The sequence below is a fragment of the Melanerpes formicivorus genome, unplaced genomic scaffold (assembly GCF_026170545.1).
Source record: "Melanerpes formicivorus ecotype bairdi unplaced genomic scaffold, bMelFor1.0.p_v2 SCAF_3118, whole genome shotgun sequence".
In the NCBI taxonomy this organism is placed as follows: domain Eukaryota; kingdom Metazoa; phylum Chordata; class Aves; order Piciformes; family Picidae; genus Melanerpes; species Melanerpes formicivorus.
Genome location: NW_027145469.1, coordinates 1 through 11,215, shown reverse-complemented (window position 1 = coordinate 11,215; position 11,215 = coordinate 1). Strand labels below are relative to the sequence as shown.

At 65.5% G+C, this 11,215-nt stretch overlaps 1 protein-coding gene across 1 annotated transcript; it reads right to left on the bottom strand.

The window, feature by feature from the left end:
* Window positions 1-744: 744 nt before the first annotated feature.
* LOC137440507 (ovocleidin-116-like) lies at window positions 745-10,463 on the bottom strand. The gene is made up of 5 exons (XM_068136739.1): window positions 10,404-10,463; window positions 8,432-8,498; window positions 4,669-4,722; window positions 3,661-3,750; window positions 745-3,537 (listed from the first exon to the last, which is right to left on the bottom strand). Exons 2-5 carry the CDS (start codon window positions 8,483-8,485, stop codon window positions 937-939), a joined length of 2,799 nt encoding a protein of 932 aa, XP_067992840.1. The 5' UTR covers window positions 8,486-8,498; window positions 10,404-10,463; the 3' UTR covers window positions 745-936.
* Between the last annotated feature and the right edge of the window lie 752 nt (window positions 10,464-11,215).

Genomic DNA, 11,215 nt, shown 5'->3' with positions numbered 1-11,215 from the left:
GCCCCAGGTAGTTGTAACTGCCTTCAGGTGGTTGTAGAGGGCAAGAAGGTCTCCCCCTGAGCCTCCTCTTCTCCAGGCTGAACACCCCCACCTCCCTCAGCCTCTCCTCACAGGGCTGTGCTCCAGACCCCTCCCCAGCCTTGTGCCCCAGACCCCTCCCCAGCTTTGTTGCCCTTCTCTGGACACCTTCCAGCAGCTCAACCTCTTTCCTAACCTCAGGAGCCCAGAGCTGGACACAGGACTCAAGCTGTGGCCTCAGCAGTGCTGAGCACAGGGCACAAGGACTTCCCTGCTCCTGCTGGCCACACTCTGCCTGACCCAGGCCAGGATGCCCTTGGCCTTCTTGGCCCCCTGGGCACACTGCTGGCTCCTCTTCAGCTGCTCACCCCCAGGTCCCTCCCTGCCTGGCCGCTGTGCAGCCGCTCCAACAAGCACCACTGCTCGTGGCAAGAGCAGCTCCCTGAAGCCCCCCTGCAGACACGAATCCAGCAGAGCCTGAGGTACAGGAATGCCTTTATTGCTCCATCAGGCTGGGGCAAAGGTGGGGGGAGGGACAGAGGCTTCTCCCCAGCGCCGGCTCCACGGCAGGGCAGGAGCAAGGCGACCCCGCGAACGGCTGCTGCCTGCCCGCGGAGCGCAGCCGCCCCCGGGGGCCGCTGCAGCCATGGCCGCAGCCCTCCGCCGGTTAACAGCGAGCAGTGGCACCGGTGGCACCCTTGGCACCGGTGATCTTTGGCTCCCGGGCTGCCAAGCATCGTGCATCCCCCCCTACCCCCTCCCAGCAGCAGCAGGCACAGCAGCAGCCCTCCCCCAGGCAAGAGCAGTGCCAGCGGCAGGGTCGCTGGGGTGGGGGCGCGGGGGGTGATGCCGTGCGGGTTGCTTCCCCCTTCGGCTCCACCGCTAGAACCAGCCCCGGGGGTGGTGGCTGGCAGCCCTTCAGAGGCTCCCCTGGATCCAGCGGCCGTAGGGGTGCGCAGGGGCTCCCCAGGCCGCGGGCTGCTGCTCTGCCTGCCGGCTGTCGCTGCGGCTGCCCGGGTCGCCCTCCGAGGAGCGGCTGCTGTCGGCGCTGGCCAGGCTGCTGTGGGGGGCGTGGGGGCCCGCCTCCTCGGTGCCCATGCTGTAGAATGCCCGCTGGCGGACGTGCAGCTCGGCAGCCCTCTTCAGGTGCTCCAGCTGCCTGTTGCGGCTCAGCGCCGAGAAGCTGCCCGGAGCCCCTGCCCCCTGCCTCCTGCCGTAGCGCCCGGGCAGGCTCCCGTCCCCGGCCCCCGCTGCTGCCCCCCTGGCCTCGCCGCCTTGCCCTCGCTCCTGCCCTTTGCCCGCTGCCGCGCTGCCCCCGGCTTGCCCTGCCCGCGGGAGAGAGCTGCCCCCCGCCTCGGTGGCACTGCCCCCGGCTTGCCCTGCCCGCGGGAGAGAACTGCCCCCCGCCTTGGTGGCACTGCCCCCGGCTTGCCCTGCCCGCGGGAGAGAACTGCCCCCCGCCTTGGTGGCACTGCCCCCGGCTTGCCCTGCCCGCGGGAGAGAGCTGCTCCCCTTCTCGGTGGCACTGCCCCCGGCTTGCCCTGCCCGCGGGAGAGAGCTGCTCCCCTTCTCGGTGGCACTGCCCCCTGCTTGCCCTGCCCTTGGAAGGGAGCTGCTCTCCGCCTTGGTGGCACTGCCCTCGGCTTGCCCTGCCCGTGGGAGAGAGCTGCCCCCTGCCTTGGTGGCACTGCCCTCGGCTTGCCCTGCCCGTGGGAGAGAACTGCCCCCTGCCTCGGTGGCACTGCCCCCGGCTTGCCCTGCCCTTGGAAGGGAGCTGCCCCCCGCCTTGGTGTCACTGCCCCCGGCTTGCCCTGCCCTTGGAAGGGAGCTGCCCCCCACCTTGGTGTCACTGCCCCCGGCTTGCCCTGCCCTTGGAAGGGAGCTGCTCCCCGCTTTGGTGGCACTGCCCCCTGCTTGCCCTGCCCGTGGGAGAGAGCTGCTCCCCGCTTTGGTGTCACTGCCCCCTGCTTGCCCTGCCCTCGGAAGGGAGCTGCCCCCCGCCTCGGTGGCACTGCCCCCTGCTTGCCCTGCCCTCGGAAGGGAGCTGCCCCCCGCCTCGGTGGCACTGCCGCCAGCCCTCTCCTGGGCTCTGCTGGGTACCTTGCCTGCCCTGGGGGTGGTGCCCAGCCCCACGCCCTGCTCTTGGCCCTTCAGCCCTGCCCCGAGCCAGCCCTCCCTGCGGGGTTTGGGGGTAGCCAACCTCACCTCCCCGCTCCCCCTGCTCCCCGCCACGGTGCTCCGTGGCATCGCTGGGTTGGTGGTGCCGCCGGTGCCACCGGCCGTGCCCAGGGAGGTGGTGCAGTCCTCCTCAGTCGCCTGGGGGTCAGCTGCGGTGGTGCTGGGGTGGACGCTGCCCCCCTTGGCCGGGACGGTGGCAAGGGTCTCGTCGTCACCCCTCTGACGGGGCATGGTGACAGCCAGGCCCCCCAGCCTCCCCTTGACTCCCTGCCCCTCGCCTCCAGCCTCATCATCACCGTCCCCACGCTTGGCACTCCCCACGGGCACAGTGAGCTCGCCCGCAGGCAGGCTCCAGGGGCTGGGGGCCGCTGGCCCTTCCTCCTCACCGGCAGGGCTGGCAGCATCCTCGGTGCCTGCTGTGGAACGGCCGTGCCCGGGGCTGCTGGGGACTCCGTGCCCGTGTCTCAGGCTGGCTGCGGTGCCAGGGGTGCCAGCCTCACGCTCCTCCTCTGGTGCTGCACTGACGCCCAGCCCGGGCAGGGGGCGGCTGCTGCCCTCCTCCTTGCTGCCAAGAGTGGCACCGGGCTGGGTGGTTTCCTGCTGGCCCGCACGGATGTTGGCCTTCCCAATTAAGATGTTGACTTCATCATCATCGCCATCATCGTCCTCGGCTGGAGGGAGCTGGGTGAAGCTGGTCCTGCCCGCCTTGCCGCGGCTGACGGTGACGCCGCCCGAGATGGGGATGTAAGCGTACTGCCCCTCCCCCTCCCGCTCCACCTGCACAGCCTCCACCGTCTCGGTGACAGAAGGCAGCTTGGCACCTCCTGCCCTTGTGCCCTGCACAGCAGCCTCCTGCCCTCGGCCAGGGGCCGTGGCCTCACCGCTGCCCTCGTCCCCAGCCCCTCTGGTGGGGTAGAGCCTCTCCCTCCCAGCCGTCGTGGCCGCCGCCCCGGGAAGCTCCCTGGAGGCACCGTGGTCTCTGTCCTCGCTCCTGGTGCTGGACCTGTTCCCCGCCGCAGCCTCAGCAGGGCCCCTGCCCTGGGGCAGGATGGATCCGTCCTCTTCAACCACCAGGTTCTGGTCGCCGCTGCCCTCCCAGCTGGGACCCGTGGTGCCAGCAGTGCCCTGTGCCTGCGGGACGGTGCCAGGCCGAGGGCTGTGAGGAGCTCCACCAACCCCTGGGCTGCTGTGGTTTTGGGGCTTGAGGCCAGTGCCCTTCTCCATCACTTCAGTGCTGCCATCTTGCCCCGGGGCTGCTCCCTTCTCTGTCGGCCCCCGCCTGGCATCGTCCACACCCAGCCCACGGCTAGGGAGGGCATCCCGGCCGCCAGCCTCTTCCTTCTGGCCAGGACACACAAGGGAGAGAGGTCAGAGGCAGCCTGGGGGCCTGCTGGCTGCGTGGGGGTGGCACAGCCCAGCCCAGGACCTGCTGTGCCTCCCCCTCCTCCCCAGCCACCCCCTCACCTTTATGTGGGTCTGGTTCCTCGTGGAGAAGGCGTAGATGTACTTGAAAACATAGAAGCCATGCTTGGCATTGCAGCCTTTCAGCAGGATCTGGGGAGGAAGAGGAGAGCCCCAGCCCACAGCCTGCTTACTCACTGCTGACAGCAGCATCTTCTCCTGCCCTGCTGGCACCGGGTGGCAGAGCCCCAGCAGCACCCACCGGGGTGCCAGGGTAGGTGGTGGCTGGCTCCCAGCAGCCCGGGCAGGACGTGTGTTCACCTCCTGAGCCTTCCCCTTGGCCTTGCCCTCTGCCTTTGCTGGCATTCAGGAGCTGTTGGGTTGCTTCGGGGTCCTTTTGGTCAAGGTAACTTAGGACTTGAGCAACCAACCTGGTTGGTGGTCCCATGGCACACGCCTGGTGGTGACCAAAGTGCTGGCAGGCCAGCAGCTGCCTTCCAAGAGGCTAACCCAGAGGATCTCTCCCCCCCTGCTCACCTGAATGTTGCTCCTGGTTCCCCTTGCCCTTTGAAACAAGCCCAGAGCAGAGGAGCTTTGCCAGCCTCACCTCTGGGCACCCCAAGTGCTTGTACCCTGGAGCTGCTGGTCCCATGGGTGGTGGGAGTGAGGGTGACCAAAGTGCTGGCAGGCCAGCAGCTGCCTTCCAAGAGGCTAACCCAGAGGATCTCTCCCCCCCCTGCTCACCTGAATGTTGCTCCTGGTTCCCCTTGCCCTTTGAAACAAGCCCAGAGGGGAGGAGCTTTGCCAGCCTCACCTCTGGGCACCCCAAGCCTTGGTGCTGTGGAGCTGGGCAGGGGCAGAGGAGCAGCTGGGGCAGAGGAGCAGCTGGGGCAGAGAAGCCTTTCCCTCACCTGAGCACCTCCCACCCTGCCCTCCCCTGCTCTTTGGGAGGTCTGCTGGGGGGTCACAAGCCCCCACTCCTGCAGCTCCCTGGGGCTGCCCTCCCAAAGGAGCTTTCTCCTGCTGCAGGGCACCCAGAGGGGCTCTGGAGGGGGCAGGGAGAGAACCTACCCTGTGCTGTCCCACACAGTTGCCAGCAGCCGTCCCAGGCAGCGGGGGGGGCACCTGTGGGCACCAAAACACAAGAGAGAACAGAGGGATCAGCACTGCCCAGCCTGAGGGGCATGGCACAGGGCCCAGAGAGGCACAGCAGGAGGGGCAGAAGGCACCTCTGGAGCTCACCCACTCCAACCCCCCTGCTCCAGCAGGGCACCCACAGCAGCTTGCCCAGGAGCACAGTGCCCAGGGGGGGTTGGAAGCTCTCCACACCAGGAGACTCCACAACCTCTCTGGCAGCCTGCTCCAGGGGCTGCAGAAGCCTCACACCAAACAGTTTTCTCCTCCTGCTCAGATCCAACCTCCTGGCTGCCACTTTGTGCCTATTGCCCTTTGTGCTGTCCCTGAGCACCCCTGAGCAGAGCCTGGCCCCAGCCTCCTGCCCCCCAGCCTTTAGCCCTTGCTGAGCATTGCTCAGCTCCCCTCTGGGGCTGCTCTGCTCCAGGCTCTCAGCCCCAGGGCTCTCAGCCTTTGCTCCTCCCAGAGCTGCTCCAGGCCCTTCATCATCCTCATAGCCTCTGCTGGCCTCTCTCCAGCAGTTCCCTGTCCCTCTTGGGCTGGGGAGCCCAGGGCTGGACAGGACACTGCAGGTGTGGGCTCAGCAGGGCAGGGAAGGTTGGGAACACCATGTGGGGAGGCCAAGGTATTCCCAGGCACTAGCTGGGCTGCTGGCTGGCAGGAGAGGTCCAAGCCCCCCATTCCCAGGCCCTGCCAGGCCCTGCAGACTCTCTCAGCTTGCTCTCTGCTCTCCTTGCCCTGCAGATGTCTCCTGGGGGCTTTCTGCTGCAGGGCAGCTGGAACACAGCACCACTGCTCCCAGCACAGTGGGCAGTGCCAGCCCACAGCTGGCACCTGGCTGGTACAGGAGCCTGCAGCTGGGGCACAGCTGATGGATAATGGTCAGAGAAGCCCAGAATGGGTTGGGGTTGGAAGGGACCTCAAAGCTCATCCAGCCCCAGCCCCCTGCCATGGGCAGGGACACCTCCCACCAGCCCCAGCTTGCTCAGGGTCTCATCCAGCCTGGCCTTCAGCACCTCCAGGCAGGAGGCAGCCACAGCCTCCCTGGGCAGCCTGTGCCAGAGTCTCCCCAGCCTCACTTTCAAGGATCTCTTCCTCCTCTCCCCTCTCAACCTCTCCTCTCCCAGCTCCAAGCCATTGTTCCTCAGCCTGGCACTCCCAGCCCTTGTCCAGAGTCCCTCCCCAGCTCTCCTGGAGCCCTTCAGGTACAGGGAGGATGCTCTGAGGTCTCCCTGCAGCCTTCTCCTCTCCAGGCTGCACAGCCCCAGCTCTCCCAGCCTGGCCCCACAGGGGATGCTCTGCAGCCCTCTCCTCCCCAGTGCTCCCTGGGCACTGCAGCAGCAATGCCTCACAGCCAGCTCTCTGCAGCTGCTTGCAAGCTCCTGGCTTCCCCTGATGATCCTGGCAGCTTTTGGTGTGTAGTGACCACTGCATCCCTCAGGGATGTGGGACCTGGAGGTTGGAGCATCCCAGGAGCTCCATCAAAGCATTTCAGGGCAGTCACAGAGTCACAGAACTGTTAAGGATGGAAGGAAGCTCCAGGCTCAGCCAGCCCCAACCCCCTGCCATGGGCAGGGACACCTCACACCACAGCAGCTTGCTCACAGCCACCTCCAGCCTGGCTGCAAACACCTCCAGCCAGGAGGCTTCCACCACCTCCCTGGGCAGCCTGGGCCAGGCTCTCACCACCCTCCTGCCCAACAACTTCTTCCTCACAGCCAAGCTCCAGCTCCCCACTTCTACTTCTGCTCCAGCCCCCCCACTCCTAGCCCTCCCTCACCCCCTCCAAAGTCCCTCCCCAGCTTGCTTGCAGCCCCCTGCAGCTCCTGGGAGGCCACCAGAAGGTCTCCTGGGAGCCTTCTCCTCTCCAGCCTGCACAAGCCCAACTCTCTCAGGCTGTGCTCACAGCAGAGCAGCTCCAGCCCTCTGCTCCTCCTCCTGGCCCTGCTCTGGACACCTTCCAGCCCCTCCAGAGCCTTCCTGGCACAGAGGCTCCAGAGCTGGCCCCAGAGCTGCAGCTGTGGGCTCAGCAGAGTGGAGCAGAGGGGCAGAATCCCCTCCCTGGCCCTGCTGGCCACACTTCTCTTGCTGCAGCCCTGAGGGAGTGCCTGCATCAGGCCTGGCTGCACAAGCTTGCCCTGGGCGCTATAGGGCATGTGGCTGGGGCCAGATCACCAAATCACTTCATGGATCCCTGCTCCTTACCCTTATAGATCACCAAGCCTTCATGGATCCTTTCCTCCTTACCCTGGCAGATCACCAAGCCTTCATGGATCCCTTTCTCCTCCATGGATCTCTTTCTCCTTCATGGATCCCCTCATCCTTACCCTGTCAGATCACCAAGGCTTCATGGATCCCCTTTTCCTTGTCCTTCCAGATCCTCTTCTATTTCATAGATCCCCTCCTCTGTCCTGGATTTCCTTCTTCATGGATCCCCTCCTCCTTCATGGATCCCCTTTTCCTTGCCCTTCCAGATCCCCTTCTACTTCATAGATTCCCTCCTCTGTCCTGGATTTCCTTCTTCATGGATCCCCTTCTCCTTCATGGATCCCTTCCTCCTTACCCTGGCAGATCACCAAGCCTTCAAGGATCCCCTTCTCCTTCATGGATCCCTTTCTCCTTCATGGATCCCCTCATCCTTACCCTGTCAGATCATCAAGCCTTCATGGATCCCTTCCTCCTTCATGGATCCCCTCCTCCTTCATGGATCCCCTTTTCCTTGCCCTTCCAGATCCCCTTCTACTTCATAGATCCTCTCCTCTGTCATGGATTTCCTCCTTCATGGATCCTCATTCTCCTTCATGGATCCCCTTCTTCTTCATGGATCCCCTTCTCCTTCATGGATCCCCTCCTCCTTACCCTGCCAGCACCCCAAGCCTTCATGGACCCTTCCTCCTTGCCCTGCCTTCTCCAGGAGCAGATTTCCCCCCCCCCCCCCCGCCCCCAGCTGTGTGTTTAGCAGCAGAGAGAGAGCTGCTGGTAGAACAGAACAGGATGGAATGGAATGGAATGGAATGGAATGGAATGGAATGGAATAGACTAGACTAGACTAGACTAGACTAGAATAGAATTAACCAGGTTGGAAAAGACCTCAGAGCTCATCCAGTCCAACCTCTCCCCCAGCACCATCTGAGCAACTCAGCCACGGCTCCAAGGGCCTCAGCCAGGCTCTTCCTGAACACCTCCAGGGATGGGGACTCCACCACCTCCCTGGGCAGCTCATCCCAGTGCCCAATTCCTCTTGCTGGGAAGAATTTCTTCCTCCCCTCCAGCCTGAACCTCCCCTGGCACAGCTTGAGTCTGTGTCCTCTTGTTCTGGTCGGATCTCTCTCCCTCAGCCTGCCCCTGGCTCCAGTGCCACCTCTCTGAGTGTCCCACCAGGAGTGCTGGGCCGGGGTCCCAGCCCCCCCCCCCCCCCACCTCCAGCTCCTGCAGCTCCCTCCCGTGGGTCCCCCGGGGCTGCTCCCAGGCCTGAAGCTCTGGGCACACCTCCCAGAGCCACAGCAAGCAAGAGGAGGAGTCCCAGAGACCCATCCCCATCCCCACCCGCGGTGCCCCGGCAGGGGCAGGGCTGAAGGCACCGCAGGGCTCCCGGAGGCTGCTGGCGCTGTGCCGCTGCTGGCAGCGCCGGGGAGGGGGCGCCGGGGGGGTGGGGGCACCCCAGGCTCGGGGCTGGCAGTGTGGGGGCAGCAGTACTCACAGGCAGGGCGAAGGCTGTGCTGAGCAGGCAGAGGCACACCAGGGCCGTGGGCATGGTTGGGCAGCTCCTGGGGGAGGGCACAGAGAGAGGCATCGCTGCCGCAGGCACTTGGGCTGCCCAGGGCTGCAGTTCCCAAGCGATCCTGGCCAGCAGCAGCCCACAGCCTGGCGGCCCAAAGCCCCCAGCAGCGACCCCAGGCTGCCCCAGCCCCTCAGCAGGGCTCTGCCTTGCAGCCCTTGCAGCCGAGGGGATGCTCTGGCCGCAGGCACACAGCAGAGGTGCTGTGGCCCCAGGGCTCAGAGCTTCTCAGCCTGCTCTGTCCGAGGGATTCCAGACAACCATGGAGTGGTTTGGGCTGGAAAAGACCTTGGAGATCCTCCACTCCAACCATCCCCTGCCTCTGCCCAGGCTGGGGCTGAGCCATGGCCTCAGCACCACAGCTCTGCCTCTCTCAAACCCCTCCAGGGATGAGCATCCAACCCCCTCCCTGGGCAGCCTGGGCCAGGCTTGCAGAGCCCTTGCAGCCAAGAAGTTTCTTCTCCTCTCCAAGCTAAGCCTCCCCTGGGGCAGCCTGAGGCCATTGCCTCTCCTCCTGGCCCTTGTTCCTAGGGAGCAGATCCCAGCCCCCCCTGGCTGCAGCCTCCTCTCAGGGAGCTGCAGAGAGCAAGGAGGTCTCCCTCAGCCTCCTCTGCTCCACACTCCCCACCCCCAGCTCCCTCAGCTGCTCCTCCCCAGCCCTCTTCTCCACACCCTTCCCCACCTTCTCTCCTAGGTCTAGAGCCCAAATCTCCTGGGTCCTAGAGCCCAAATCCCCCCCTGGCTCCAGCCTCCTTGGAGGTAGGTTGCAGAGGAGTGAGTCCAGGCTCCCAGGATGCTAGAGGCTGGAAGGGAGCCCTGGAGAGCTTCCAGTGGCAGCCCCCTGGCAGAGCAGGAGCAGAGAATCCAGCCCAGGGCACACAGAACACATCCAGCCAGGGCTGCAAAGGCTCCACAGAAGGAGACTCCACAACCTCTCTGGGCAGCCTGCTCCAGGCCTCTGACAGCCTCCCAGGCAAGAAGTTCCTCCTGAGGCTGAGCTGCAACCTCCTGGGCTGCACTTTCCATCCCTTGCCCCTTGGCCTGTGCCAGGGCCCAGTGAGCAGAGGCTGTCCCTGTGCCTCCCTTCCTGCCCCCCAGCCCTCAGCTCTTGAGAGACATTGCTCAGCTCCCTCTCAGCCTTCTCCTCTCCACACTCAGCACCCCCAGGGCTCTCAGCCTCTCCTCCCCAGGCACTGCTGCAGTCCCTTCAGCAGCCTTGCAGCCTGCCTTGGCCTCTCTGCAGCAGCTCCCTGTCCCTCCTGAGCTGGGCAGCCCAGAGCTGGATGCAATCCTCCAGGGGAGGTCTCAGCAGGGCAGAGCAGAGCAGAGGGGGAGCAGAACCTCCCTGGCCCTGCTGGATGCCCCCCAGGACCCTCTTGGCCCCCAGGGCCCCTTGCTGCCCCATGCAGAGCTTGCTGCCCAGCAGCACTGCCAGCTGCTCCTCCTTGGGGCTGCTCTGCAGCAGATCCCCTCCCAGGCTGTGCTGCTGCAGCTGCAGGACTCTGCTCTCTGTAGCTCTGCCTGGGGTTGCTGTGGCCAAAGAGCAGCTCCTGGCACTGGGACTTGTTCAGTGCCCTCCTGTTGGCACAGTGAGCAGAGGCTGTCCCTGTGCCTCCCTTCCTGCCCCCCAGCCCTCAGCTCTTGAGAGACATTGCTCAGCTCCCTCTCAGCCTTCTCCTCTCCACACTCAGCACCCCCAGGGCTCTCAGCCTCTCCTCATAGGAGAGATGCTCCAGGCCCTGAACCTTCCTGCCCCCCAGCTCCTGTGGGCAGCTCCTGTGCTGGAGCAGCCAAGATTGGCAGCCAGTGTCCCTCCCCCCACCCCGCAGCAGCAGGGCACAGAGCAGGGCAGAGGCTCAGGCTGGCTCCCCCCCCAAGCCCCAGCTTGGCTTACCCAGGGGTGAAGGCAGCAGGGGCAGAGCTGTGAGCCAGGAGGGCTTCACCTTTCCCCCCCCACCCCGTGGCAGGCAGGAGCCAGCAGCAGAGAGCCTGCAGGCTGTGCCCCCCGGGGCTGACATTTAAAGTTGGCCCTGGGGGCAGGCAGAGCCAATCAGGGCCTGCCCAGGGCCGTTTGTCAGGGCTGGCAGTGCCCACAGGGAGCCAGGGGGAGCAATTTACAGCTAAAAATGTGCCTGTGGTGGGGACAGCTATCAAATGTTCCACCTGGCTGCACAAACAGAAAGCAGGGGGTGGGGGGTGGGGGGTGGTATAAATATCTGCTCTGAAGGTGCAATTGGTGCCCAGCTCAGCCTGGCACCCTGCCAGCCACCTGAGAGATAAGGGGAGGAAAGGGGTGGGGAGGAGGTGCCAGCCCCCAGGGGGATCCCTGTGAGCTACCTGGGAAGGTAGAAGCCAGGCAAGGGGGGGCAGGACCAGGCTGAGAGCCACCACTGGCACCCTTGGGGCAGGGCCAGGCTGAGAGCCACCACTGGCACCCTTGGGGCAGGGCCAGGCTGAGAGCCACCACTGGCACCCTTGGGGCAGGGCTGGGCAGGGCTGAGAGCCACCACTGGCACCCTTGGGGCAGGGCAGGGCTGAGAGCCACCACTGGCACCCTTGGGGCAGGGCTGAGAGCCACCGACAGGCACCCTTGGGGCAGGGCAGGGCTGAGAGCCACCACTGGCACCCTTGGGGCAGGGCTGAGAGCCACCACTGGCACCCTTGGGGCAGGGCAGGGCTGAGAGCCACCACTGGCACCCTTGGGGC

What these genes read in the sequence shown, in the direction of transcription:
- LOC137440507 (XM_068136739.1), bottom strand. Translation starts at nt 8,485, where the DNA reads ATGCCCACGGCCCTGGTGTGCCTCTGCCTGCTCAGCACAGCCTTCGCC. An exon ending in GCACAGCCTTCGCCCTGCCT is followed by an intron (nt 4,723 to 8,431) that starts GTGAGTACTGCT and finishes TGGTGCCCACAG; the next exon opens with GTGCCCCCCCCGCTGCCTGG. An exon ending in GGAACCAGACCCACATAAAG is followed by an intron (nt 3,538 to 3,660) that starts GTGAGGGGGTGG and finishes TGTCCTGGCCAG; the next exon opens with AAGGAAGAGGCTGGCGGCCG.